The sequence below is a fragment of the Amblyomma mixtum genome, chromosome 8 (genome assembly GCF_055824585.1).
Source record: "Amblyomma mixtum isolate Tamu chromosome 8, ASM5582458v1, whole genome shotgun sequence".
NCBI lineage: Eukaryota > Metazoa > Arthropoda > Arachnida > Ixodida > Ixodidae > Amblyomma > Amblyomma mixtum.
This window is the reverse complement of record NC_143019.1, coordinates 94,908,859-94,936,739: the sequence shown is the minus strand read 5'-3', so window position 1 is coordinate 94,936,739 and position 27,881 is coordinate 94,908,859. Positions and strand designations below refer to the sequence as shown.

The 27,881-nt window shown below is 49.2% G+C and overlaps 1 protein-coding gene across 1 annotated transcript in view; it reads left to right on the top strand.

The window, feature by feature from the left end:
• The first annotated feature begins 5,666 nt into the window (after nt 1–5,666).
• LOC149333596 (peroxisomal ATPase PEX6-like) overlaps nt 5,667–27,881 on the top strand; it is a 71,281-nt gene continuing 49,066 nt past the window's right edge. The window contains exons 1-5 of the mRNA XM_089558714.1: nt 5,667–6,838; nt 8,308–8,447; nt 11,437–11,664; nt 13,587–13,758; nt 27,637–27,770. Coding sequence (XP_089414840.1) covers nt 6,245–6,838; nt 8,308–8,447; nt 11,437–11,664; nt 13,587–13,758; nt 27,637–27,770 — 1,268 coding nt within the window. The 5' untranslated portion in view covers nt 5,667–6,244. The remainder of the gene's footprint in view (nt 6,839–8,307; nt 8,448–11,436; nt 11,665–13,586; nt 13,759–27,636; nt 27,771–27,881) is intronic.

The window sequence follows — 27,881 nt, the reverse complement described above, 5'->3', positions numbered from 1 at the left end:
ATTGAGCAGTCCGTTAAACTCAGCAGCGGCCGCTTCCTTGGGCGTGGCTAGCGCGCACGCTTCGTTCGTTCCGAGGTTGCCTACGTGGACGGGGCAACGTACTTGTCGGGCTCTCGCATGGTCCTCGCCGTCGCTAATAATCAGGCCCGGTTACTCGCATCAGGCTCCAGGACCCCATAGACTCAGACATCGCAGAGGAAGCCGCCATTGCGCTCGCTCTCATCCCCGACCTCTGCACACCGAAATTCTCTCCGACTCAAAATCCGCCCTATCCAATTTCGCTAAAGGCCTGATATCCCGCACCGCAGCTCGTTTTTTACTCAGGACGAACTGGCGGGCTAGTTGGTTACACATCTCAAAATTTCCGAGCGCACGAGAACGAAACGAGGACTGATAGAAAGGACACACACCACAAAGCGGCGTACTGCAACTGATTTATTTGCATGCGAATCGCCCACATTTATGCAATGCATCACTGGCACTCGCGGAAAAAAGAACAAACATCAAAACAAACATCGCGGTGATACGTCTGGTTACTCCTTGATAACGGTGAAGGCCGTCGAGCGGAAACCAAAAAAAAAAAAACCCAAACATTATCCCGACAAAGTAAAACACATGGAAGGGCAACATTTAGCAACTGCCGTTACTGGGGCATTAATTTTAAGAAATCACGCTCCTCTGCACTTAACTGCACAGAAGCAATGCTGACACAATTATCCTTAAGTTTATAGATTTCACAAGCTTCCATGGTGTCTCTTGTGATTTTTTCCCCGCACCTGCGCAGAACTGTGGTCTGCTCAAAGATAGGCCCGTGTTTCCTGCACGGTTCGCAATCACGGCAATGTAGGCTGTGGGGACGCCTTCGTCCCCTGCGTTCACTTTCCCGCATTGCACCCCCTACTGTAGTTAGCTCCTCCGCAAAGCACTCCCTTTAGTTTGGTTACTCTAGCTAACAGGGGAGGGCGCTCGCGTCGCAGCGACAGCAGCGCCACGGATGGCGTGTTTTGCCGCTCGCGCGCGGAGGAAGGCTAGCTCTCGTCTCCCTGGTATCGGGAAGCGACCGGACGTTTCGCTCGCAGCTTCGCTCTTCGTCGACGGGCGCCTCTTGGTCGGAACTTGCTCCCGCCGAGCCCGTTCCGCTCGGCCTCGGAGTTTATCCCTTTGCCCTACCGTGGGCGAACGTTCGCTCGTAGCCGTGCTGGTGAGTCGGACATCCTCGATTCCTCAGTGTATTTTGTTGCTAGCTGGCGTTATTGTTGTTATAGCAATAAATGCCTTGTTTGTGTCAGCCAGTGTGTCGTTCCTTTGTTCCCGCAGAGCAAGGCCCGCCGTGGTCGGCGTGCGCTCGGTAGCGTACGCGACCACGGGGTGGGGTCCGCGCGGCATTGAACTGTGTCAGCCGCGCTTAATCGGGGAGAACGTATTTATCTCCCCCATTTTAAACCTCACATTTGGCAGCCCAACGTGGGGCCTGCTCTTGGAACATTGGACGACTGTCTGTTCGGTTCGAGGAACGCTCTTTGTCCGGACTTGACAAGTGGTAGGCCTAGTGTGAATTTTGATCGCTAGGACCTGCGGCATGCTTTCTTGAGTACGAGGTGTAGTGCGCTGCAGCATGTTTGAACTTTTCGACCTGCTCAGCATGTTTTTTTTGTGAAGTTTTCTTCCTGGAGTATCTTCAAGAACCACTTGATCCGCATCGAGGGAGCGTGAGGCCTAGCGCCCGCGGAGTTGCCGAGCCCGAAGCGAGTGAGTACGGAAGCCGCGTGGGTGGTCCGAGTTTTCTGTATATATTTTCTCGCTGTCTCTTTTTCGACTCTGGGAGTCGCGGCTCCGGGAGCCGGGTGGCCTGGGGCCACGGGTGCCGATACGAGCTCGCTGGTATTGCAGCTCGGCACCGGGCGTTCCGACACCGTCCGATACGGTGGGCGCCGATCGCTCAGAAGCTGCTTTGTGCAGTGAGCGGGGAGGACCACCCCACAAAGCTGATGTCTCCTCACGGCTGCGCGCACGAAACCCGTTTCGGGTATTTCTTTTGTTTGGGGTCGTCGACCTTCACTATGGTAGTGAGGCCTAAGGCTATTCATAGCTGCCTGCACCTTGTCAAAAGTGACATGACCACCGGACCGTGGTGTTGAGAGGGGGCGCACTTTGCTGGCCACCCGTTTTTTTTAACCTCGCATGAACCGAGCATTCTCGTTCAACTCAAGAAAGGGCTTTGTTCACTCGAACTTTGCGTTGCACAGCCGCCCGACACGTTTTGCTAGCGAGTTGAGCATTTGAGCCACGAGGCCCTTGTGTACGCCGTTTCCCCTCCCGTGACCTACGTTAAAGGCATGCGGAGTGTGTTTTGGCAATCTTTCAGATCCAGTGGAGCCACTCCGGCTTGCTGGCGTGTGCACATCGTCTCGCTGCCGCCTGCTGCGACGGAGCGGCCTGTATCCTGTTCGCCGCATCCATCTGGGGCAGCCGTGGCGAGACCAGACAGCAGCCACCTCCGGCTGCTGCTGCCCTGGCGACTACTGCGGAATCTTGGCCTGCAGTGGTCAACCGGCCCTCCTCTTCGCGGGCCATGCGAGTCGTCCCAGCGGAGACCTTCACGCCGCCTTCGGAATACCGCGGAAGACTGCGTGCACTCTGTCGGCGTGACCTCCGCTGCACGACCTGCCTCAAGTGCATGAAGACCAGGAGACTCCTCCATAGCATGTAACTTGCAGGCGCGTGGGTCTATTTAAGGTTGGGGGGATGTGGGGACGCCTTCGTCCCCTGCGTTCACTTTCCCGCATTGCACCCCCTACTGTAGTTAGCTCCTCCGCAAAGCACTCCCTTTAGTTTGGTTACTCTAGCTAACAGGGGAGGGCGCTCGCGTCGCAGCGACAGCAGCGCCACGGATGGCGTGTTTTGCCGCTCGCGCGCGGGGGAAGGCTAGCTCTCTTCTCCCTGGGATCGGGAAGCGACCGGACGTTTCGCTCGCAGCTTCGCTCTTCGTCGACGGGCGCCTCTTGGTCGGAACTTGCTCCCGCCGAGCCCGTCCCGCTCGGCCTCGGAGTTTATTCCTTTGCCCTACCGTGGGCGAACGTTCGCTCGTAGCCGTGCTGGTGAGTCGGACATCCTCGATTCCTCAGTGTATTTTGTTGCTAGCTGGCGTTATTGTTGTTATAGCAATAAATGCCTTGTTTGTGCCAGCCAGTGTGTCGTTCCTTTGCTCCCGCAGAGCAAGGCCCGCCATGGTCGGCGTGCGCTCGGTAGCGTACGCGACCACGGGGTGGGGTCCGCGCGGCTTTGAACTGTGTCAGCCGCGCTTAAATGGGGGAGAACACTCCCCCATTTTAAACCCCACAAGGCCCAGATGTCGGGAGGCATTCTTGACGTTGTTGTTATGCTCTTTGAGCCTCTCTGAATGAGAGGCTCAGAGAGCATAATCACGCTTCTGGCACCCCACCCGCCCTGTTACCCTTATCTGGACCCCCGCACACGCACGCCTCCCCGGGTAACGAGGAGGTCCACTCACTCGCCCGAGGTCTCGCTTCCCGGGCTGGAATTGGAACCCCTCCGCCATCTCGGGAGCGTCTGCTTAGCTTCAGAGATGTCCTTACCCACTACCGAGATACCCGGCGCGTTTACGCACCGCCGGCTCCCTCCCTAACCATATATAACCCAGGCCTTCCACTCCAGACCCGTACTGCTCCCTACCCTATTCTTCTTCATGGCCGCTACTTCGATCAGTTCCTCTCCTCACGGAAGCTCTGCGGGAAACCAGGAGACTTTATTCGCATCCTCCTCACCTGCCCTACCTTCCCACACCCTCCATCCCCGACCACGGCGAAGTCATACTGGGCGACTCTCCTGCCCAGTTCCGCTGCTGCTGACCAGCGCCGGATAATTACCGACGCCTAAAATCGCATAGCCCTCCAATGGCTGTCCTTTGCCCTTTAAGGGCAACCCCCTAAGGGTTTCCTCTTGCGTAACGATCGAGGGCCAGGGTTTTCCCCCTCTGCGCTGCTTGGCAATAAATGTTTCCACCACCACCCAGCACACGGGAGCCTTTTGCGTTTTGCTACTTCGAAACTAGACTCTTCGCTTAGTGACAAGTGGCCCAGGAGTCCGCGTGCTGGTAACGCGATCGAACCGAAGGCAGCAAGCGGAAGAAGGGCGAGTATGAACTTTAGCTTATCGACGCCAAAACATGCCTGCGACACGCCCTACCGAGCAGCCGCCTGTGAAGCGTTAAAATGGGCCGGCCACTCGAGACGTATCGGCCGCTTATGGCAAACAATTTTCGCTGATTAATGTGCCAGCTGGTAAGCTTAGTTCCAATTTTTTTAGTAAACAGGTAAGCAGGCCTTGTTTGTACTATCGGCTGCGGTTGGGGCGTTCATTATATCAGATTCGATACTTATCAATGTTTCGCTATGGACGCAAGACGTGCGTTATCACAAAGCTCAATGACGTTCAGCTCGGCATAGAGGCGCAATTGGAAAGGACCCTTTCTTCACATCCAAGCCTAGTTTTTGGCACTCCCACGATGACTCCTAGCGTAACATTGTTTCCAAACAGCGAGCGGTCACCGCTCTTGCGCTTTGTTCTGAAGCATTTCTGTAGTACCTTATCCATCGTGGTGGCTCAGTGGCTTTGGCTTTCGCCTGCTGATTCCAAGGTTGAGTGTTCGATCCCGGCCTAAAGAGGGAGAAAGAGAGAAAGCGGCTGGCGTCATGTTTTACACATTGGTTTATACAAAGAGGAGAAATCATTTTTCAAGCTCGTTTTTTTTTCTCGGTTTATGGCAGACCTGAAACAAACTATCCCCACGCTCTGCCAAAGCGCTCGTTGTTGTATAGCCTTGGTGAAATTGGCCAGTTGACTGACTCGGGGTGTGAGTGCATGGGCTTCCCTTTTTCTTCCAGCCTTTGTGTAGTGCTGCCGACTTTTTTATTTTTCTCCGCATCGGCTTTCAGCAAGCATGTTAACGATTCTTACTTTTTTCGAAGCAATAGAGAGGTTCCGATCATCGCTGACTAGACGAATAAAAAATGATTACCGGCTTCGGATTCATGCAGTCCCTGCACTATAGCATATGGGATCTGATATCACTTGTCAATTCAAGTGTTGGGGAAGGGGGGGGGTCTGAGGCCCCATTACTTTAGCCCTCCTCCGGTTATACCATCTAATGACAGCTGCGTAGGAGAGGTAAAAGCTGCCTTGATGCAAGCACACAGCCGCGATGTTGCTCTTCTTTGGATATCTGTAAGACATCTGAGAAACTTTCGTCCTCTTAGTATCCAATAAAATACGAACTGAGGATTTAATATGGAGGATATTGTAGTGATTCGCTCAGGGAACGTACCCAGTGCGCCCAATTTAATTGGGAGAAGGACATTTGGACGGAGCGAACCAGGTGTACCAAGATGGCAGGTAATGTCCATCAGCACTCTTTATGCGTTACTGGAGGCTGTTGAGTCCAACGCTTTCGTTGAACGTGATAAATTTCAAGCACTTCTCCCATCCTGATTTCATGTATTTTGAAGTGCGCGCGCAAATTGCCGTAGACTGCGTCGCTGCATGCGACGTCAGTGTCGTAAAAAAGAAAGTTTTAATCAAAAAATTTTTAGTTGTTTACACAAAAACGCGTTATAATACGAAAAAAAATTCAAAGTTGACGTAATAATACAAAAGTTATTGATATAAACTTTTTTGAAATGATTTAGCCAAATTTAGGTGGTTTTTAAAATACTGTACAGGCAACGACAGCAAATATGGTCATGCCAAGTAAACTGCTACCAGACTGACATACCGTGGTTTCGAGTTCGCCTCGCTCGTTTTTGAATGTGCTCCGAAATGTTCCTCTGGTCACCTGTTGCACAGTGTGTGGGCACGTGAATGTGTTTCTGCAAAGTGCCCGAAGTTTTAGCAGGTGTTCACTTTATTACTTTATGAGCGCACTGCGCGTGCGTGACAGCATCCCCAAGTGCGGGAAGTTTTGATAAGCGGCTCGAAGTTCCGCGTCTCGATTGCACACACTCGGAGATAACGTCCGATGAAACTAGCTCAACATGCCAACAAACCCAACCTTAACTGAGGAGCTGTCAGTGCCATGCTGCGTTCACTGATGTTATCGTAGGCCCGCCTTCCGCGGACAAGGAAGTCGTCTTCGCGTGTCGCCCTATCTCGGTGGGAACCCTGTTCGCGTTTTTTCTCGAGTTTGGCTGTATTTCACTAAGGCGCGCCTCTCCAGTGGCCGAAAATAATGCCTGTGGCGGTGAAAAAGCGTGTTCGAGCTCAGGTGCAACTCCTTGACGAGTCGGCCGGCGGCGACGGCTTCGGTCACGCCCTGCACGTCAGGATCAGCAAAACCACTGCCGACCAGCTACTGGTTGACCCGGCCGACAACGACGGCACCCTGGCCCTCGTTGCTCCCGAAAACGTCGCTCTGACGGCTCCGGGTCTTTTCGTCAACTACCAAATCGTCGACGTCGGCGGAGCGCCGGCCGCCGCGTCTGAATCTTCGTCGTCCGGAGGGTCCGTCAAGCTGTTTGTGTCGCGGGAGTTTCAGAGGCGGCATCCCAGATGGGCCCACCGCGATGCGGTGGTCGATGTGCTGTGCGGTGTGCGCTGTCCGCGTCTCGCGAAGGTGTCCTTGCTGGCGAGGGGCGCTGAAGCCTACGAGAAGCTGAACGGCCCGCGTCTCTGGGAGGCCCTGGGGGGCGGGGAGCGGGACGGGCGCCGTGGTGGTGGCATCCTGTGCCGCATGGACGACAGCCTGGCCGCCTTCGAGGGCGACTCGGTGCTCGTGGTCGACTGCGAACCGACTCGCCAGGGGCTCATCGTGCCTGAGACACAGGTGCCGCCGTTCTCCTCTAGGGGCTGGAAACGAATGCTTCAAAAGACTGTAAACTTTAAGGAAGTCAGTGTGCTGTTACGGGCAGTGTTAAGAATGGGTTCCTTTTTTGCTCCAGAGTTCTTAACGAGCACATCGCTTACACTGAGATGAAACGAATCTGGTAATTCTGGTTCGAAGTACAGTCATGAAATTTATGAGCGTGAACACGAGAGCGCGTGACTAATAGCCTCGAACTCTGTTTGTGGTGATACTTGGTGGCCGCTTTCAGAAACCAATTGGAAAAGGAGGCGTATTCTTCCATTTGAAGAAGGCGGCATAATCTTTTCCACCACGTTGCGAAAAGCAGTTGCCGTGTATCACCACAGGTAGGGCTCGAGGCTCGAGGCTCGTGTTCATGCTCATAAATTTCATGACTGTTCCACTCACAGCACTGAAGTCCTTCTCTTTGTTTCCTATTATTATGAGGTTGACCGTTACCATAATGCTATCTGTCACTTCATTACCCCCATCACCTTTCATCCTAAGCTTATGGGACCTTTGAAACTGTGGAAATTTTTCGGAGGAAAGACGAGCAAACCTTAAGAAGTGTAGAACTTGCTTAAGTCAGCCTTTTTTCGCACGCAGTACCACGTTAGCTGTCGTGTTTGGCAAGGCACCTTGAGCCCAAGTGCTTGGTATGCACAAAAAGTGATATGATGCTTAGAATTTCACTAGTCATTTCACAGCGGCTGTTCGTGGCTACAGATGTCTTGCACTGAAATTATGATGGCCGGAATTTCGGAGCCGTGGAGTAAAGGGAAAAATGGCACCGTTATCCAGAGTACTTGTTGCAACCTGTTTTGAAGTCCATTACGGAGGCTATGTGCAGAACACTCATTTCATCATCTTCGCAAAGTTTTACCGCTTACCTTATTGACGCAGAATCATGGTTGGACTTGAAGCGCATCTTTCTTGAGGTTTACACGTTCTCAAAGTACTTTTTTAGAGGCTTTACGTAGGTAATTTGTTGTTTTTCTTTACAGCATGGTTCTTCAAGGACAAAGATGTAATGTTGGATACAGAGGGAAGACAATGCTTGACCTCATTAAGTTCTTAAATCCTGCGACAAATTTGAACTTCTGTAGTACTCTATATCCGAAGGAGCAAATAAAAGCTGCAGCATTAACTTTCCAAGTGAATGCTAAAATGCTTACTAATCAGGGACATGCATGAAAGCATCTCTAACTTTGCAGTTGTGATCCTTTAGAAACAATTTATTTAAATAAGCAAAAACCACTGACACTCGAAGGGCAGTTATAAACGTATTTGAAGCCATTTTGTCTTGTACTGCTTATATGTAGGTTAAGTTTCTTTTTATTGTTTGAGTGGTTCTTACTTGTTATTTTTACCTAGCTATGCAGCCTTTTGTGTGAACCATATGTAGTTGAGTCTGCTTCATAGCACGGAAACTATGCATGCATGTCATGCAGGTTGTGGTCATCCGGTCATCGCTGGAGCACTCGCCAGGGGGCGAGTCTGTTGCATCGCGTGATGACGTTGCGAAGTTGGCTGGCACCATCTTGTACACCAGCAGAATCCTTCACTCATCTCACCGTAGCAAACGTGACAGGTGGGCATCTCTTCACCGGTTTGCCAAATCTTGAAGAAATTTTAGAATTTCAAAAAAATTCTCCTGGTGTAAACAGCCAAAACTGTGTGAAGTAGACATTGTGAGGGAACATTAGAACAGATATTAAGGCGGAAACCTTAAATGCCTCATCGTTGTCGACAGAAGGTTGTCAGCAGAGGTGTCACACTTTTTGGTTGGTCGATACGATTATAACATCAGAGTGCGCGGGTTCGAAGTAATGAGGTCACCCATGAATGCCTGACGCCACCTTTTGGATCAGACGACAACTAATAAAAAATAGTTGTCGTCCGCTCCGACAGAGGGCATAAGGAGTCCGTGGGTGACCACATTACATACCTCATTACTGTAAACAGAGCCATGGATACAACCAAACGCATCGAAGCAGAGAGAGTGTCAGTCAAAGTGTGTAGTTGTAATGTGTAGTTGTAATGTGTAGTCGTAATGTGTAGTCAAATAAAGCACTAGTACAGCACAAACAGCCTCGCAGTCAGTGCCAAACAGTGCGCCAGGAAAGGCTTTCGCCTTGCAGCACATTACAGAGCCAAAGTGCCCCTGAATTTTTTAATGACTGGCTTTTGAATAGGGTTGACTAATTTTTCTGTTCAACTGTGTTTAGGATTGCTAATGTTGAAAGCTTCTGGTGGCTAACACTGGATTAGGATATGACTGGCAGAATAGTTAGGTGCTGTTTATTCCAGTGAGAGAGCATATTGCTTTCTTGTAGCAGTCAACCATGACATCACAGTTAACAGCAACAAAGGGAAAGGAAAGGGCATCAGCATTCCCGTAAAAGTTCCAACTAGCTCTGCAAGACTTTTTTTAGACTCTGAAGGAGATGTGAGCTATGCAAACTGACGATGAAATGAAATGTACATCTAAATTGTGATTTTCGAACAATTTTAGTCTTATGTACATGCTGCTTGTAAACATGGTTAATAACAGCTAAACCTTTTCAGCATAGTTGACTATTAGCTTTCTTGTTTGGCAATTTATTGTACAAGAAGTCCTTGAGCAAATATTTTGATATGTCCTCTCATACTAGCAGTGACTCAGGAGAAAAGGAGCCCAGGACAGGACAGATATGTGGGAAGCAAGGTGTGGGAAAATGCTGAACACTGTTATAATTGTCCGCCAGGGCCGAGTCTTGTTTTATGAGCTAACTTTATTTTTGTTTCATGCAAGAAGGTGAATCTTTTTCCCGATTTCCAACAGCTTTCAGGGCTCCTAAGAAAACTATAACATTGCTGTCAGAGGCCTCGCATAATTTTAAGCGGTTAACCAGAAGACCTGGGCGCTGTGGCCGCTATGCATTGGGACACTACCAAAACAAGTGGCAAAGACTAGCTTGAAGTAATATTGGAGTTTATAATTTTTCACAGCTCTCCGTAATCTAGACTGTTCAGTGGAGCGTGTAAATTTGGTGACTGTTATGTGAAGATTTGATTCATGAATTACTGTTGGCTGTGTTCTCTTCAATTAGGATTACAAATCACCAGCAGCATATCTAAGGGGTCTACAGGCAGTTATGAAGAGCTTTGAGAATTTCTGCATGAGAAGGCTTGAAGCTGTGGAAAGGCTAGCTCAGCTAGTTGCTGACAACATTCTAAGCCAAATTAAGAGATAAACATGATAGCATCGGAAAGACCTGGATTTGATTGCACTGTGTAAGTCGCAGTGGGAAGGTGTTTGATACACTGGGGAATTAGGGGAGAGAACACGCAGTGGCTCAGTGGTTATGGTGCTCGGCTGCTGGCCCGAAAAATGCGGGTTCGATCCCCGCCGCGGTGGTTGAATTGCTTTGAAGGAGAAATTCTAGAGGCCCGTGTACTGTGCGATGTCAGTGCACGTTAAAGAACCCCAGGTGGTCGAAATTTCCGGAGCCCTCCACTATGGCGTCTCTCATAGCCTGAGTCGCTTTGGGGCGTTAAACCCCATAAACCAACCAACCAACAAACAACAAAATTCCTGTTTTGTCGTGATATGAGTTACTAAATGCTGTGCAGTCTTCAATGTCCATTTGAGTTCTCCTTCTTGATGAAAATGTAGGGACATCTTGATCACATCAGAGGTTTGTCCAGTCAACCCTTGCTAACGAAAGTGACTTTGCCCTCTCTCTTGTGCGGACAAGAGTGCTTTAATTGAGTCATCATACCACAATCGATAGCTTAGCACTGTCTAGTACTTAACTAAGAAGCTTGGCTGCATTTTGCCAAGCGGTCAGTTGTATGTTTCATTCCTCCATGGCCCAAACATCTCACACAGCAAGTCTCAGCTGTGCAGGCTATCGGTACAGTACTGTCCAGTGCTGGGTACTATATTGATTGTGCTAGTACCAAATTGCAGTACCATTTGGCACTAGTTTAACGCTCACCATATTAAGGCCGCCACTTCGGGCACTGTTTTGATGAGCTGTTGAGTGGAGAAATTCTGGGCATTGCTGTGCTGTTTCTGTTGAATGATTTTATTAAATCTTTGTCCTCGTAACCTGTACAGCACTGATTGAAAGTGTTTTGCTTTCTAAGCAGTAAACAGAAGTTGAGTGGCCATTTTAATATGTGCGCTGCCGGTACTCACCTATGGGGCAGAAACGTGGAGGCTAACGAAGAGGGTTCAGCTTAAGTTGAGGACAACGCAGCGACCTCTGGAAAGAAAAATGATAGGTGTAAGGTTAAGAGATTGGAAGCGGGCGGAGTGGGTGAGAGAACAAACGCTGGTTAATGACATTCTAGTCGAAATCAAGAGGAAGAAGTGAGATAACCGCTGATCCTTAAGGATAACGGAGTGGATTCCATGAGAAGGCAAGCATAGCAGGGGGGGCAGAAAGTTAAGTGGTCGGATGAGATTAAAAAGTTTTCGGGGATGCGGTGGCCGCACTGACAAAGGACAGGGTTAATTGGAGAGACTTGGGAGAGGCCTTTGCCGTTCAGTGGGCGTAGCCAGGCAGATGATGATGATGATGACTTTGCAGCTTGGCAATGGCGGCGGCCAGTGCGATATCGCGGAGGCAGCCTCCAGATGTGCTGCGGGTGCACATCCTTCCGCAGCTGCCGGAGCACAGCATCCCGTCGATGGCTGATCCGCTCAGCTGCGTCTTCCTCACCAACTCGGCCATGGCTGCCATGCGACTCGACGAGGGGTCGTGGGCCAAGGCATGGCTGCAGGACCCTGGCACCCAGGGCACTGAACGACGTCTCATGTGAGGAACTAAGATGAGTGCTCGCATGGAGCCTGGGAGCTCTGCATGAAGGGTTTGTTAAACGATATCAATGAGGAAGCTTTGTGAAAATTAAATAGTAATCCTTTCACCTTCTTTGGGAGGTCTTTTTAGGAGCTAGCAGGTAGATGTGCCATTTGTGAACTCAAGGATAAACTATTTCCATCACGCCATTAAATTTTACGTGCAGTTTTGCGCAGTTGTTTTGGCTGCCTGCAGTGGGCACTGCTGGTTGTGGAACTCTAGATTTTAGGCTTACCTCCTTGGCAGTTTTTGTTTTATGAGGAGTTCACGAAAGCTATAATTTTGCATAACTCCATACCTTTCACAGATTTCAAGAGTGGTGACTTTTTGGTCTCTGAACCTTATCTCCAAGAATCTCACAGATGGCTTTATCTTTGCTCATTTATATCAGGAGCTCAAAATTTTTCTCCCTCTACTCTGTCAGTGATTTTTCCTACTTTGTTTAATACATGCAGTTAATCTCATTATAATGAAATACAGTACTTAAATGAAAACTGCATTACATATGTTGAATACATATAATTTTTCTTGAAAGTAAATACAATTCACCTCGGGAATGTGTAAGCTACCCTTGCAAATGTGAGGCTAATGGCTTAGCATAAGCTTTCGCATCCTTACCACTAACTTAGATTTCTGTGAAGAAACATGAAATCCCTTTGGTAACTTTCTCCCTTTCTCCCCCTTGTGTAAGTTCGCCCCGCCGCGGTGGCTCAGTGGTTACGGCGCTCGGCTGCTGACCCGAAAGGCGCGGGTTCGATCCCGGCCGCGGCGGCCGAATTTCGATGAAGGTGAAATTCTAGAGGCCCGTGTACTGTGTGATGTCAGTGCACGTTAAAGAACCCCAGGTGGTCGAAATTTCCGGAGCCCTTCACTACGGCGTCTCTCATAGCCTGAGTTGCTTTGGGATGTTAAACCCCAATAAACCAAACCAAACCTTGTGTAAGTTCCCAAATCGAACCTGAGCCTGGTCAACATCCTCGATTTCTATTTTATCTTCTGACTCTCTTTTTCTACCTACAGAGTGGCTTTTCGTAGATTCTTCAAGCACACAGTATGTGCAGTTTTGCTTTTCAAGTACTATTATCAGAGACGCTCAGAAGGTTGTGATGTGAAATTACAAACAGGGCACGCGGAGAGGTCGTCCGAGGTCGTCACTGTGAGTGATGCATCGTTCGGTCTCGTACTTTCATTTTTGTTATGGCATCAGAAGACCCAGTTAGTCGAGCAGAAGCCCATATACTTGAGTGTATCCTTTGATTTACTAAACCAGTCTCTGCTCTGATGAACCACAATTGCAGAATGGGTGTAGCTGCACTTGGCAAGCGTCGGGTGTCGTTTCTACGTTTATTTCAAGTACTCGTCTTGTCTAAGCCTTCCTCAACTCGATACATTAACATTTTAGTAACACTTCCTGCTGGGTTAGTTTGTTCAACTTGACTTGAAACCTGATTTTGAAAGTAAGCATGACGACAACACGAAACGAGATATGAGAATTTTCGAACAATGTCACTCTCACGCTGCATATGTTTTATTTGTTGGATTTGATGCAGCCAGTATATTTATTGCACCTTGTCTAAGTGGCCTCTAAAATGAGACAAGAGCTTCGCCTAACAGTGAGCACTTTGTGTAGAGACACCTTCGCAGGCAAACTGTTTGTGATAGCCGACAAGCAGAGACATCACAGAAAAGTAATCATGTAAAACATGAAGCTGTATATTGGTGCGTATTTCAAACAATTTGGCATTCTGTTTTGTGCGTGCTCCACTTGAGCTGGGCAAACTTAGTATCTAAAGACATCACGGAAGCTGTCACTGCTGCCACTGACCCAAGCAGCGGCAGCAGACCTCTCGTGAGAGAAGTTTCTCCGCCGCCTGTTGCAGCCGCCAGGTGGTGGTGTACAGCCTGGACAAGCTGCAGATCCTGGAGGGGGAGATGGCGAGCGGTGGCTCAGTGGCGGAGGACGTGGCCTACATGGGACCCCACCTGTGGTTCCACTTGCACAACCGGGAGCGGCCCGTCCTGCTGGTCCGACCGACGGCAAGGCTCCGCCTGGTACTGGCATGGCAATTTTTTTCTCATTCCACTAACGCTGTCTTGTGCTTTGTGCCAAGAACTTTCGCAAGCGAGCACATTTCCAGTGTGCTTTAATTCCATGAAAGCATGATCAATGAATTAGACTGGCAGAGCAGAACGGTGGGCTAAAAAATAACACATGCAGAAAACAAGAGTAATGTTCAACAGTCTAGCAAGGGAACTGCAGTTCAAAATCGGTAGCGAGGTGCTGGAAGTGGTAAGGGAATTGTCTACTCAGGGCCGGTAGTGACAGCTGATCCAGATCATGAGAGGGAAATAACTAGAAGGATAAGAATGGGGTGGAGCGCATATGGCAGGTTCTCTCAGATCGTGAAAGGCAGTTTGCCAATATCCCTGAAGAGAAAAGTATACAACAGGTGTATCTTACCAGTACTCACCTATGGGACAAAAACGTGGACGAGGGGGGTTCAGATTAAGTTAAGGACAACGCAGCGAGCCATGGAAAGAGAAATGATAGGTGTAACGTTAAGAGATCGGAAGCAGGCAGAGTGGGTGAGGGAACAAACGTGGGTCAATGACATTCCATTTGAAATCAGGAGGAAGAAGTGGGTTTGGGCAGGGCATGTAATGCGAAGGCAAGATAACCGCTGGTCCTTAAGGGTAACGGAGTGGGTTCCAAGAGAAGGCAAGCGTAGCAGGGGGTGGCAGAAAGTTAGGTGGGCGGATGAGATTAAGGAGTTTGCGGGGATACAGTGGCCGCAACTGGCGAAGGAGAGGGTTAATTGGAGAGACATGGGAGAGGCCTTTGCCCAGCAGTGGGCGTATGATGATGATGATGATGATGAAATTGACTTGAAGGTCCCACTGGAGTTGAAGATGGCGGGCAGTGACGGAGGGACTGTTAGCAAAGCGGTGGCTGTGACGGTATCAGTACGAGCCAGTTTGACTCGATCAGCTGGCATAACATCTTGATGGCTGTTGATGTCCAGCATGAATGTCCCGATCTGATGACGCTGCACTGGAAACAGCTTGTTGTAGTCCAGTATTAAAGGTCGGTAGATGGGAACATACTACGCAAATCCACAGCAGCATGAGCCCAGGTTCTGACCGAGAAACACAGACTGTGTTCCCGTGGCCAGCCGCAGGCAGAGGTCGTGAAACCTGAAACACAATCAACACGTCTACTTGATGTAGGTGGAAATTTCATGCGCATAATGGGGATTAGAGTTGAGAAAATGCCAGGGAGGTGCAGTGGGGTGCCCTAGACTGGCTCAGCAGCTGAGTCACCCCAAATGCTGAGTGGATGCCCAGAAGGATGGGGAGAAGGTGGTTGGTTGAAGAAACGTTTTCATGGGCAGCAGACGGTGAGGTGGCTCTGAAAGCATGGAAGCAGAAATTTTAGGTAAATTTAATGCCTGAAATTTGTCAAAAGAAGCAGATAAAGCCATCATTGAGGTCATGTATTTCAGCTCTTCGGGCAGTGGTAGTCAAGGGCGGCTGAAGGCATCTTGGTGGTTGGTTGGACATCTCAGATGAAGGTGTGCTCGGCTGCCGGTAATGCCACGCTTGCAAGGTAGAAGGCTGCTACCACTAAGTAGAAACACATGTTCAGACATGTGAGTGCACGTTAAAGAACCCCAGGGGATCGAAATTTCTGGAGTCCTTCACTATGGCATCCCGCAGAGCCTGAGTTGTTTTGGGACGTTAACCCCCATTAAACCAAACCAATCTTTGTCTGGAATGGCTGTGCGACCAAGGACTGTCCAGTTCTGCGGCTGATGTGGCCGAAGTTGGAATCCATGGTAGAGGATTGAAGATTGGGCTGGACGTGCGAGTTCAGTGCTGGTCACCAAAACCCTGTGGTAGCTATACTAGCAAGACTTGTCTAGTGTCGACATCTTTGAACTGCTTCGTTTTTATTGTTCCGCTCACTGTGTATGCGTGTTGCTAACTTCCACTGTCACTGGTGGGCACTGCGCGTTGTGCCAAGTTAGGCTGTCACTTGAGCCAGATGTGAAGGGGGGCTACAGGCCCGTTGCAAAACCAAACCAGATTTGCAGACAGTGAATTGTAATCTTGAAGCTGTGCAAGTTTCATTTGGGTGTCTCGGAAACAGAAAATAGGTTTGTTTGGTGCATCTCTCTTTAACATGCACAAGGGTGCAATTATTTGCATTGCTGTGTTATCACTGGCTTACTGTGGTGGCTGCGTTTCTGTTGTGTCCCCTTATTGCTTTTGTGTGTGTGCGCCCCCGCATCCTCCTCCTAACGACCACTTGCCCCTCGTCGCACGCTGTCGCCAGATGCCCCCCCATGGTGCGCCCCCGCATCCTCCTCCTGTTTTGGGAAGCCACTCCCTCCCGTGGACGCTTCTCCGCTCCCTCCTTTCTTCGGGCGGCCAGTTCGGCTCCTGCCTCGGTCGACGCTGGTTGCACCCTCATCAGCTTTAAATAAACAAAGTCTTAAAGTACCGTGTGCGTCTTTCGCTGCATTGAACACAGCGACCGGACACGACAGTGGCGACGAGAAAGTGGATTCGACCCGCGCTACGCAACGCTATTGACAAGCCATGGCTACGCGAGGGTTTCCCAATCAGATACCAGAATTCAACGGCTCATCGTGGTCATCGTGGGTTGGACGCCTTCAGTTCTACTTTGAAGCTAACAACATCACAGACCCAGCCTTGAAGAGGGCCAACCTGCTGACGCTGTGCGGGGAGCAGACCTACGATACTGTCTGCGCCCTTATTCAGCCAAGCACACCAGCGGCAGTGTCTTACGACGACATCGTAAAAGCGCTGCAAAAGCACTACGACCCAAGGCCATCCGAGGTCTACAGCCGGGCTCGCTTCCAACGACGAGATCAACTGGGAGGAGAAACTGTGAGCGCCTACGTAGCCGCGCTCAAGAAGCTCGCTGCCGACTGCAATTTTGGAACGCTGTCGACAACAGCTACCGGGCAGGAGGGAGACGCAGCTTCTTCTGCTAACACCACCATGCTTCCCTTGGACGTGATGTTACGCGACAGATTTGTGTGCGGACTGAGTGACGAGTCACTGCAGCAGCGCCTGTTCGCTGAGAAGGACCTCACATTCAGCAAAGCTTACGACATCGCCGTTCGAGCGGAGAGCGCCGGTCACCAGCAGAGAGGGATTCGCCGGAACACCGAGCCGGTACACCAGACAAGCAACCAGGTGCGCAAGCCTTCTGTTGTTGTAAAATCGGTCAAAAAGGCACAACGCTGCTGGCGGTGTGACGACCAACACAACCCCCAGGGATGTCGATTCCAGTCAGCCACGTGTAATTTTTGCCACAAGCGAGGGCATATCGAAAGAGCATGCATTACGAAACGGAGACTTGCCAAGATAAAGTCACCTTCCCAGCCTAATCACAGCGTCAACGCCTCAGAGAATACGCCGCTATCTGATCTCCATGGAACAACATCAGCAACACCATCTGTGTTGTACGACCTGAACACCATGAATCTCGGCACGCGACCGAAGATTTTTACAGAAGTAAGCGTACATCACCAGCTGATTAAGTTCGAGGTGGACTCCGGCGCAGCCTGTACTCTGATCAGTGAGGACACGTTCCGAACTTCATGGCCATCTGACGCACCCGCCCTGCAACAAGACGACACGCACCTGCGAACGTGGTCAGGACAGAATCTGCCACTATTGGGCTCTGCCAACGTGCAGGTTAACTACAACGGCCAGACCCATACGCTACCTCTGCTTGTTGTGAAAGGCACAGGATCAAGCCTTCTAGGGAGAAACTGGTTTTCTCCACTAGGCGTGATGATATGCGGCATACACCAGACGCCGAGCCAGAACATGGTTGAGCAACTGCAAGAGAAATACGAAAGAGTATTCTCGGAAGAGATTCCAGGAAACGAAGGGCCCCCGGTCACACTGGAGTTGTTGGACAACGCGCAACCCAAATTTCTGAAGGCCAGGCCGGTGCCGTTTGCTCTCCGAGATTCAGTTGAAAAAGAGTTGGACAAACTGGAGCAGCAAGGTGTCATCGAGCCGACGCAGCATTCAGAATGGGCCACACCACTTGTCGTAGTTCGCAAGAAGAACGGAACCATACGCCTCTGCGGAGACTACCGGAGCACCGTCAATCTTGCGACTAAAGCGTCCTCTTACCCGCTACCGACACCTGAAGAAGTATTCAGTGTACTGCGTGGCGCAAGAGTCTTCAGCACATTGGACCTCACCCAGGCGTATCAGCAGCTGAAGGTGAGCGAGTCAACTGCTGAATTATTGGCAATTAACACACTGAAAGGCTTGTACAAAGTCAAGCGACTGCCTTTTGGCGTAGCTGCAGCCCCGGCCATATTTCAAAAATTCATGGAGACAGTGCTTCAGGGCATCCCAGGAGTTTGTGTCTACCTTGACGATGTCATCATCAGTGGCACTTCCACTGAAGAGCATGCAGTGCGCCTAGAGCTCGTTCTCGAAAGGCTAGCAAACGCTAATTTGTGCATAAGCAAATCGAAGTGCTGTTTTGCGGTGCCAGAGGTGCAATTTCTGGGACACCGAATTGATGCGGAAGGCATTCACCCTACCGAGGACAAAGTGCGAGCGATCACAGAAGCACGAGCTCCAACAAACAAGCAGGAGCTACAGGCTTTTCTCGGACTCTTGACGTTCTACGACCGGTTCTTGGAACAAAGAGCTACCGTGGCCAACGACTTATACCAACTCCTTCGGAAAGATGTGACATGGACATGGTCGCCACGCCATCAGCAGTCATTCGATGCCCTGAAAGACCTGATTCGAAGATGTACAGTCCTCCGCCACTACGACGAAAGGAAGCCTTTGCTTTTGGCTTGCGACGCATCACCGTACGGAGTCGGCGCGGTTCTATCGCAAACTGACGAGCAAGGAAGGGAAGCTCCCATCGCCTTCGCCTCACGTACGTTGTCGCAAGCAGAACGCAACTACGCGCAACTTGACAAAGAAGGGCTAGCCATCGTCTACGCGGCGACACATTTTCACCAGTACATTGCCGGCCGGAAGGTGACCTTTATAACCGATCACCGACCGCTATTGGGCATTCTGGGACCACAAAGGCCTATGCCACCAACTTTGTCTCCGCGAATGACACGTTGGTGCATCAAACTCTCAGCGTACGACTACGCTCTGGTCTACCGCAATGGGAGTAAACATCAAAACGCCGATGCGCTAAGCCGTCTGCCACTAGACGCAACTGTTGACGAACCATTTCCACCAGGAGACGTTCTGATGTTCGAAGCACTGCCAGAACCTCCGCTTACAGCAGGCACAGTTGCAGCATCTACGCAGAAGTGCGCAGCTCTCCGGCTAGTTTACACAGCTGTTCAACAAGGCAACGTGCACAAACTCAAAGGGGACAACTTCGACGCTTACCGCAGGCGAGCTACAGAGTTGAGCACCCATCGCGGCTGCATCATATTTGGGTCCCGAGTTGTGATTCCGAGAGAACTACGCGCACAAGCTATGTCTCTCATCCACGCCGGACATCGGGGCATCGTTGCAATGAAAAAGTGTGCCAGAAGCTACATGTGGTGGCCTGGCATTGACAACGACATCGAAACAGTGGTGCGAGAATGCAAGCCTTGCCAGAGCAGCCGGAGCGCCCCGCCGAAAGCTCCTGTCCCAGAATGGGAAAAGCCAGACACACCATGGCACACATTGCACATTGATTTTGCAGGACCAATTGAGGGCTGCACTTTCCTTGTGGTCGTAGACGCCTACACAAAGTGGCTTGAGATAAGGCAAATGGGACAGACGACTTCGGCAGCAGTCATTGACAACCTCCGATCACTATTTGCAACGTTCGGCCTGCCACGCAAGGTAGTATCGGACAACGGAACACCGTTTGTGTCTGCGGAGATTCTCAAGTTTTATCGCGACAACGGGATCTCCTCGGTTACATCGGCCCCCTACCACCCAGCGACAAACGGACAGGCCGAGCGCTACGTAGCCGAGCTAAAACGCGCCCTTGAAAGAGATCAGACAGGCTCGCTGCAGCGCCGCCTTGCGCGCTTTCTCTTCAAGCAGCACACGACGGTTCAGAGCACAACAGGCGAGACCCCCTCGAAAATGATGTTCGAGCGTGAAAGGCGAACCCAGCTCACAGCCATCCTCCCCGAGCCAAAGGCAGAGACGTTCCGGGAAGAAAAAGCAATTCCGCGCTGCGGCACGCTTAATGAGGGGCAGCGCGTCCTCGCCCGACAGTTTCTGAAAAAGCCACGCTGGGAGGAAGCTACAATTGTCAGACGCATAGGCCTGCGCTCTTGGCTCGTCAACATACATGGCACAGTAGCACGCCGACATCTCAACCAGCTGCGTAGATTTACGACGCCGTCTGAGAGCTGTCCGCCAGCGGAGAGAACACGTGCACCATCTTCCCACATAGCCTGGCACCTCTTCCCGGAAGAAGAGACTTCGCCCAGGACAGACCTAGGAGACACAGCGAACAACAGCCAGCCTACAAGTGTTTCTCCCCCGAGCGCACAAAGCCAGCGCGCCTCCACGCGTGAGCGCCGACCCCCTGCACGATACCAGGCAACTTTCTAAGGGGGAAGGAAGTGTTGTGTCCCCTTATTGCTTTTGTGTGTGTGCGCCCCCGCATCCTCCTCCTAACGACCACTTGCCCCTCGTCGCACGCTGTCGCCAGATGCCCCCCCATGGTGCGCCCCGCATCCTCCTCCTGTTTTGGGAAGCCACTCCCTCCCGTGGACGCTTCTCCGCTCCCTCCTTTCTTCGGGCGGCCAGTTCGGCTCCTGCCTCGGTCGACGCTGGTCGCACCCTCATCAGCTTTAAATAAACAAAGTCTTAAAGTACCGTGTGCGTCTTTCGCTGCATTGAACACAGCGACCGGACACCAGATGCCCCCCCATGGTGCGCCCCCGCATCCTCCTCCTGTTTTGGGAAGCCACTCCCTCCCGTGGACGCTTCTCCGCTCCCTCCTTTCTTCGGGCGGCCAGTTCGGCTCCTGCCTCGGTCGACGCTGGTCGCACCCTCATCAGCTTTAAATAAACAAAGTCTTAAAGTACCGTGTGCGTCTTTCGCTGCATTGAACACAGCGACCGGACACGACAGTTTCGATGGAGGTGAAGCGGAAAAGTCACCCGTGTACTTTGTGATGCCATCATGTTAAAGAACCCCAGGTGGTTGGTGGTTGAAATTAATCCACAGTCTTGCACTATGATGCCTCTTTCTTTCTTCTTTCACTCCGTCCTTCATCTCTTCCCCTCCCTCATGTGGTTCAGGTGTCGACCTTATGCTTTCCCAGTAACCAATTACCATATATGCTCACATAGTGACCCCCCCCCCCCCCCCCCACTTCTGGCGTTGAAAATTTACGGTTTTTTTTTAAAACCATTAGCTTTTCGTGGAGGGTGCTTCAGTTTTCAAGCCATCTGCAATGCACACTTAAAGGTGCACTGAAGAGGAATCTGAACTTGTCTTTTTGCCACGGGAACTCAATCTACGCGTTCCCAGCATTCTTAGAAACTGCGACTTATTGCCCTGTATGGCTGATTTCCCAAATTAAATCGAATTAACGGCCGGCTCCCGCCCTTTTTTTTTTAATTCTGCCTCCTACGGTGGGCGGAGTCGACCAACGCGTGGAGTGCCTTTCACCCAGTCCCGTGGCGGCTAGCCGCTCTGCCATCGGCGGAGTAATACGTAGTAGTCCGTAGCAGCAAATAGTCCGTGCGTATTTTTATTTCTGCGGGGTTATTTTGCGGCTATATTATCTGCGAATGAAACTATTTATTCATGGAAACCTAAAAAACAAAATAAAGCGAAAGCAAAGCCTCCACGGAGCTGGCTGAAAGGAACTTCACGCGTTGGTCGACTCCGCCCATCGTACGAGGCAGAATTAAAAAAAAAGGGCGGGAGCCGGACATTAATTCGATTTAATTAGGGAAATCGGCCATACAGGGCAATAAGTTGCAGTTTCTAAGAATGCTTGGAACGTGTAGATCGAGTTCCCGCGGCAAAAAGACAAGTTCAGAATCCTCTTCAGTGCACCTTTAAGAAGGGCTTGTTCATCTTTTAATGACGAGGGGCGTGGCGGGCTGGATGGACTTGGCAGAGCGCCAAGACATTGTGTGCCCTTGACAGAAGTACCATAGCACCGTATGCTTAGAAAGCTGGTGAGCACTTGAGCATCAGATAAGAGCGTAGCACTTTAACCCACAAAGCTGTAAAACATTCTCTACACTGGTATGCTTTGAAGGAAGTGGGACCTACAGACCGCCAATTTATTTGGCGAGCTTGAGGTAATGAGCGAAAATGCCTAATCCCTCACCACAGCTAAGGCTTAAACATTTGCATTACACACTCGTAACCATTCTGCGAGTTTTTTTTTTAATCTCTTAAAAAATGTGCACCTGACTTTCAACGCCGGTTTTCAGCATGTTTGCTTTATTTCGCCGTGATTGGCTGGCATCGCCGGCTATCACAAAATCATTGGATTGCACAGTGATACAGTGATACAGCAAACCCCTTTCAAAGTGAATGGTGCTAAACAGTGGTGGCACAAACGCATTTGACCATGTTCTTTTGTTGATGGATGGACGGACAGTCAAGCGAACGGCGAACGGGCAAGCGGGCGAACGGGCAAGCGGGCGAACGGGGCGAACGGGCAAGCGGGCGAACGGGCAAGCGGGCAAGCGGGCAAGCGGGGCGAACGGGTAAGCGGGCGAACGGGTGAGCAGGCGGGCGGGCAAGTAGGCGGGCTGCGGTGCGCATAAGCGACGGACCTAACAGCTCTGTATTCTGTGCAGCCCCTGGGATACGAAGTTCCACTGCGCAAGCGCGGCGCTGTCCACCGGATCTGGCAGCATCAGCGTCAAGCTTCAGCTGTGCCTGGATATCACTGATAGTCAGCGAGCACATCGACCAGACAACACCCTGCATTGTCATGAACAACAAGCGTCGAGTGGACACGTGAACACGACGGTGCCGGCTTCATCTATAAAAGGACCCTGCCCAAATCATCGAGCTTCAGTTCGGCTGCGGTGCGCATAAGCGACGGACCTAACAGCTCTGTATTCTGTGCAGCCCCTGGGATACGAAGTTCCACTGCGCAAGCGCGGCGCTGTCCACCGGATCTGGCAGCATCAGCGTCAAGCTTCAGCTGTGCCTGGATATCACTGATAGTCAGCGAGCACATCGACCAGACAACACCCTGCATTGTCATGAACAACAAGCGTCGAGTGGACACGTGAACACGACGGTGCCGGCTTCATCTATAAAAGGACCCTGCCCAAATCATCGAGCTTCAGTTCGGCTGCGGTGCGCATAAGCGACGGACCTAACAGCTCTGTATTCTGTGCAGGTGAGAAAGTGTCATGTTTCTGATAACTCTGTAAACAAGTTACTGCTTGCGCACTGCTGCCGAACACAGCAACCATACTGCTATATTTTGTGCATTGCTTTTCTCGCTGACGTTTAGGTGTGCCATTAAGTCATTGTGCCGCGAAAACGTTCCGTCATGAGTAAGGAAGTGAAAGATCTCGCGAAATCTGTGGAAGATATGAAACGCGAGCTCAGAGCTGACCTGAGGGCATTAAAGGAAAGCGTCAAATATTGTAGCGACACCTGCGATGGAGTAAATGAACTCCGAAAAGAAATGAAAGAGCTGCGCAAAGAGCTTCAGGATTTGCACAAAGAGAATAAAGAACTAAGAGCAGAAAACCACCGACTGAGTGAGAAGCTGGAAGAACTGGAACAATACCAGAGGTCGAATAATCTAGAGATACGGGGTGTTCCAGAAAGCAGAGATGTATGTGACGTTGTTAAGAGAATCGGGACCTTACTGGATGAGCCTATTGCAGATTCAGACATAGACATTTGCCACCGAGTGCCTACGTTTAAACCTCATGAGAAAAACATTGTCGTGCGCTTTGTGCAACGAACAAAGAAGGACAAAATCCTGCAAAAGGCAAGGAAAAAGCAGCTCACCACAGAAGATTTGGAATACGCTGGAGACAGCAAACAAATATTCATAAATGAGCATTTAACCACCTTCAACAAGGAACTGCTTCGCGCTGCAATCATTCAAAAGAAGAAAATGGGATGGAAGTTTGTGTGGACTCGTGGCGGAAGAATACTTGCAAGGAAGGACGAAGAAGCTGATGTGATACGCATCGCCAGCTTGTCCGATGTTGAAAAAATTTCAAACTGAATCGAGGCATAAAGAAAGACATCTGCAATGGCGCTATCCATGGATGAGGATACCGATGTACACTGCTGTTATTATGACACAGAAAATTTCAAATCAAAATTTCAAAATTTCAGGGGAAAATTCACAGCACTACATTTAAACACTAGAAGTATCAAAAACAAGATAGATGACTTCGAATTACTTCTTGGTTCACTCGGAATGAAATTTCATGCCTTAGCACTCACTGAAACCTGGCTGTCTGAAACAGATGTACCGCCCCACATAGATGGCTACAAATCTATGAGCTTAAGTAGAGAGGGGAAGAGAGGTGGGGGTGTTGCGCTCTATCTGTTGAACAGTTTGCATTTCCAAACTATGCATGAATTGACAAGGATGGATGACGACGTTGAAAGCCTTTTTGTCAGGGTCTCAAATTTTGCAATTGGCGTTTTGTACAGACCGCCAGCGAGTAATATATCAAAATTTTTAAATTTCCTAGATGATGCACTCGTTTTGCTTCAGTCTTCAACTTCGTCCATCCTAATCCTTGGTGATGTAAATATAAATACAATATCAACAACTGCAGAAGCACACGAATTTCAAAATGTCCTGAATCTTCATGCCTGTACTAATGCCATACGACTGCCCACTCGGATTGCTTGCGGCTCCGCTACCTCGATAGATGTTTGCATCACGAACACGTATTGCGGCCATGTCACTTCTGGAGTTATAATCAATGATATTAGTGATCACATGCCAATTTTTTGCCTCACTTCTTCACCAATAGAAAGCGACTTACGTCCTAAAAAGTTTATGTCCCGTGTAATCAACCAGGAGGGCCTTCAGAGATTTAGAGCACTTATCGACCTAGAATCGTGGGAAGATGTATATGAAGCAACCAACGCCAATCTGGCCTATAACGCCTTCTTGAAGAAGTTTTCTAGATGTTACAACGCGGCCTTCCCTGTGCAGGAGTATGAAGCAAGGAGCAAGAAAATAAAGAAGCCATGGATCACTCGTGAATTATATAAGAGGATAACGCAAAAGAACAAAAAGTACCACGAATTTATAAGATGCAAAGATACAAGCGTACTTGTGGAGTTCAAGAAGCTTAGAAATCAATTAAATTCCGATTTAAGAAAGGCCAAGAACACATATTTTGAAAATAGGTTCATGAATGTACAAAATGATTCTAGGAAAGTATGGGACATCGTCAACGAAGTAATGGGTAGAAAGCGCCACCAACAAGACATAATAGACATTTACAAAGACGGCGTTCGAGTTCCCGTAACGGAAGTTGCTGAAGAAATGAATAGACATTTCATTACCATAGGCTCGTGTGAAGAGGCTCGTGATGAAATATGCAGTCTGGTATCAGAGCAGCAACTCGAATCTATTATGCTTGTACCAACGACACCTACTGAAATATATAACATAATTCAAAGTCTGTCGAATAGTGTCGCTGCTGGAGTCGATGGCATAAAAGTCCCACCCATAAAATATGTTGCAAATACACTTAGCCTGATACTGAGTGACATTATAAATAAGATGCTTCAGTCTGGAGAATTTCCCGAGGAACTAAAAATTGCTAAAGTAACTCCTGTGTATAAGGGGGGCGGAGAAACCGATGTTAACAACTACAGACCTATTTCGGTTCTACCAGTGTTTTCAAAAATATTCGAACGTGCCATATATGTCAGGCTGTCGAGCTTCTTCGAAAAACATCATATATTTAGCAGTGCTCAGTATGGGTTTCAGAAGAATAAGTCTGCAGAACAGGCACTCATCAATATAAAAGATAAAATAATTGAAAACATTGAAGACAAGCACCTGACACTTGGTCTGTTTCTAGACTTAAGGAAAGCTTTTGACACAGTACAGCACAATATACTGCTTAATAAATTACAAACATATGGAATAAGAGGAGTCCCACTGGCATTGATCAGAACATATCTTCACAGCCGGTATCAGTGTGTATCTGCTAACGAAATGTTATCTAGCAGATTGACAGTTCTGAATGGCGTTCCCCAGGGATCCATTTTAGGGCCGCTGCTATTCCTGGTGTACATTAATGATATAACAAAAATACCCAGTTCACCCGAATTAATAATGTACGCCGACGATACAAATGTGTTCTTCAAGGCCCCAGTCAAATGAATCCCTGGAAGAAGCAGTTAACACTTACCTTTCTAATCTCTCTACATGGTTACGAATGAATCGGCTAGGACTGAATACTAGCAAAACTAAATATGTCGTTTTTAAGCCAATCAATAAAAAAGACTCCTATGCAATGAATATAAAGTTTGAAAACACGCTGATCAGCCAAGTAAGTGACCAAAAATTTCTGGGAGTGTGGTTCTCTGAGGATCTTTCATGGACGTGCCATATTCTTAAGCTCACCACTGATCTCTCCCGAGTAGTGGGTAGCATATGCAGAATACAGAGTCTATTACCAACGTGGCTGAAAATAAAATTGTATCACTCTTTATTCTACTCCAGGTTATGTTATGGCATCTTAACATGGGGCACAACGACATATTCTAACTACAACAGGTTATTGGTGCTACAAAAAAGAATGTTAAGAATGTGCGAAAACTTCCATGGAAACATCAGAAACTTACCCACACAACCACTTTTCACAAAATATTCTATGCTCCGGGCCGACCAGGTGTACTATTTCAAGTTACTTCTATGGATTCATAAATACAAACTCTATCCAACTTCCTCAGGTAATTCATCTCGCTATTCAATCCGAAACCCTACACTTAGACTACCAGCTATAAGAACAAACTATGGACGACAAACATTAAACTTTCAAACAATTAAGATGTTGAACAGAACCGATTTCAATGTAGATTTCTACAAAAGATTTCCTGTATTCAAAAAAGAGTGTAAAAATGTTTTGGTTTCAAGCGGTTTTTCCTTTGCTTTGTAAAAGATTGTGTGTTTTTGTATGCGTATTATCAACTAGAAAGAAGGAAGTCAGATAGAAAAAAAAATATTTTGTGCTTTCTCTGTTCCAAAGTTCATTATTTTAGCCTTGCTACTACCCTGTTTTTATGCATTTATTTACATTTCATTATCAGATGTGCAAATGTTTTGTTTGATTCACAAGTGCAGTACCGCTTGCCGAAATGTATTAATATTTTTTTTTGTGTGCTGAATTTGTATTGGGGGGCCGAGGCCCCGTCAGGCGTTGTTACGCCTTTAGCTTCGGCCCCCCCTTAGACACGTTCTAAGAAACAAATAAAGAAAAAAAAAAAAAAAGTACCATCGGTTCGAAGCAAGTAGGCGGGCAAATGGGCGGCCGAACAGGCGGGCGAACTAGCGGGCGAACGGGTGGGCGGGCGTATGATATGAAGTTTCAGCTGCCCCAAAAAATCTGTTGAAACTTTTTTCCCGCTTAATGAATCCTCCCTTCAAATTGATGTCAACTTTTCTAGAAAAAAATTGTTTTCATTACGCGAGTATACTCTTATTATTAGTATTACTGCCTTCAGACAAATGCCTTGGCTTGAATTGACATTTCTTTTGGTCCATGCTTTTTGTTTGCACCCAAGAAGCCGGCTGGCTTTTGTCTCAACAACTTCCAGCGATCTTTTCTTGCATTTGGCTCTTAAGTATTTGCACAGAACAGAGGCTTGGACTTGGCTTCGCTCGGGCACTACAATCTGAACCACTTCGTCTCTGTCTCAGCTGTTGTGTTTCTCTAATCTCTCTCTGCCTATCAGGAGGCCCCACCTGGCCCAAAGAGTGCGGCCCCACCCGAGGCCCAAGAGTTCTCCCTGGCCATTGTCCGCAGTCCGGCGTACAGCAGCACCATTGAGTGCATGGACCTGCTGAAAGCCCACTTCTCCCGGCCCAGGTGAGACACCAGTGTACAGTACACGATGTCTTTTTACCCTCACTTCTACCCTTTTGCCGTACTTTATATCGTAAACTGTCCTTATCCTATAACCTAGCAAATTACCTTAAC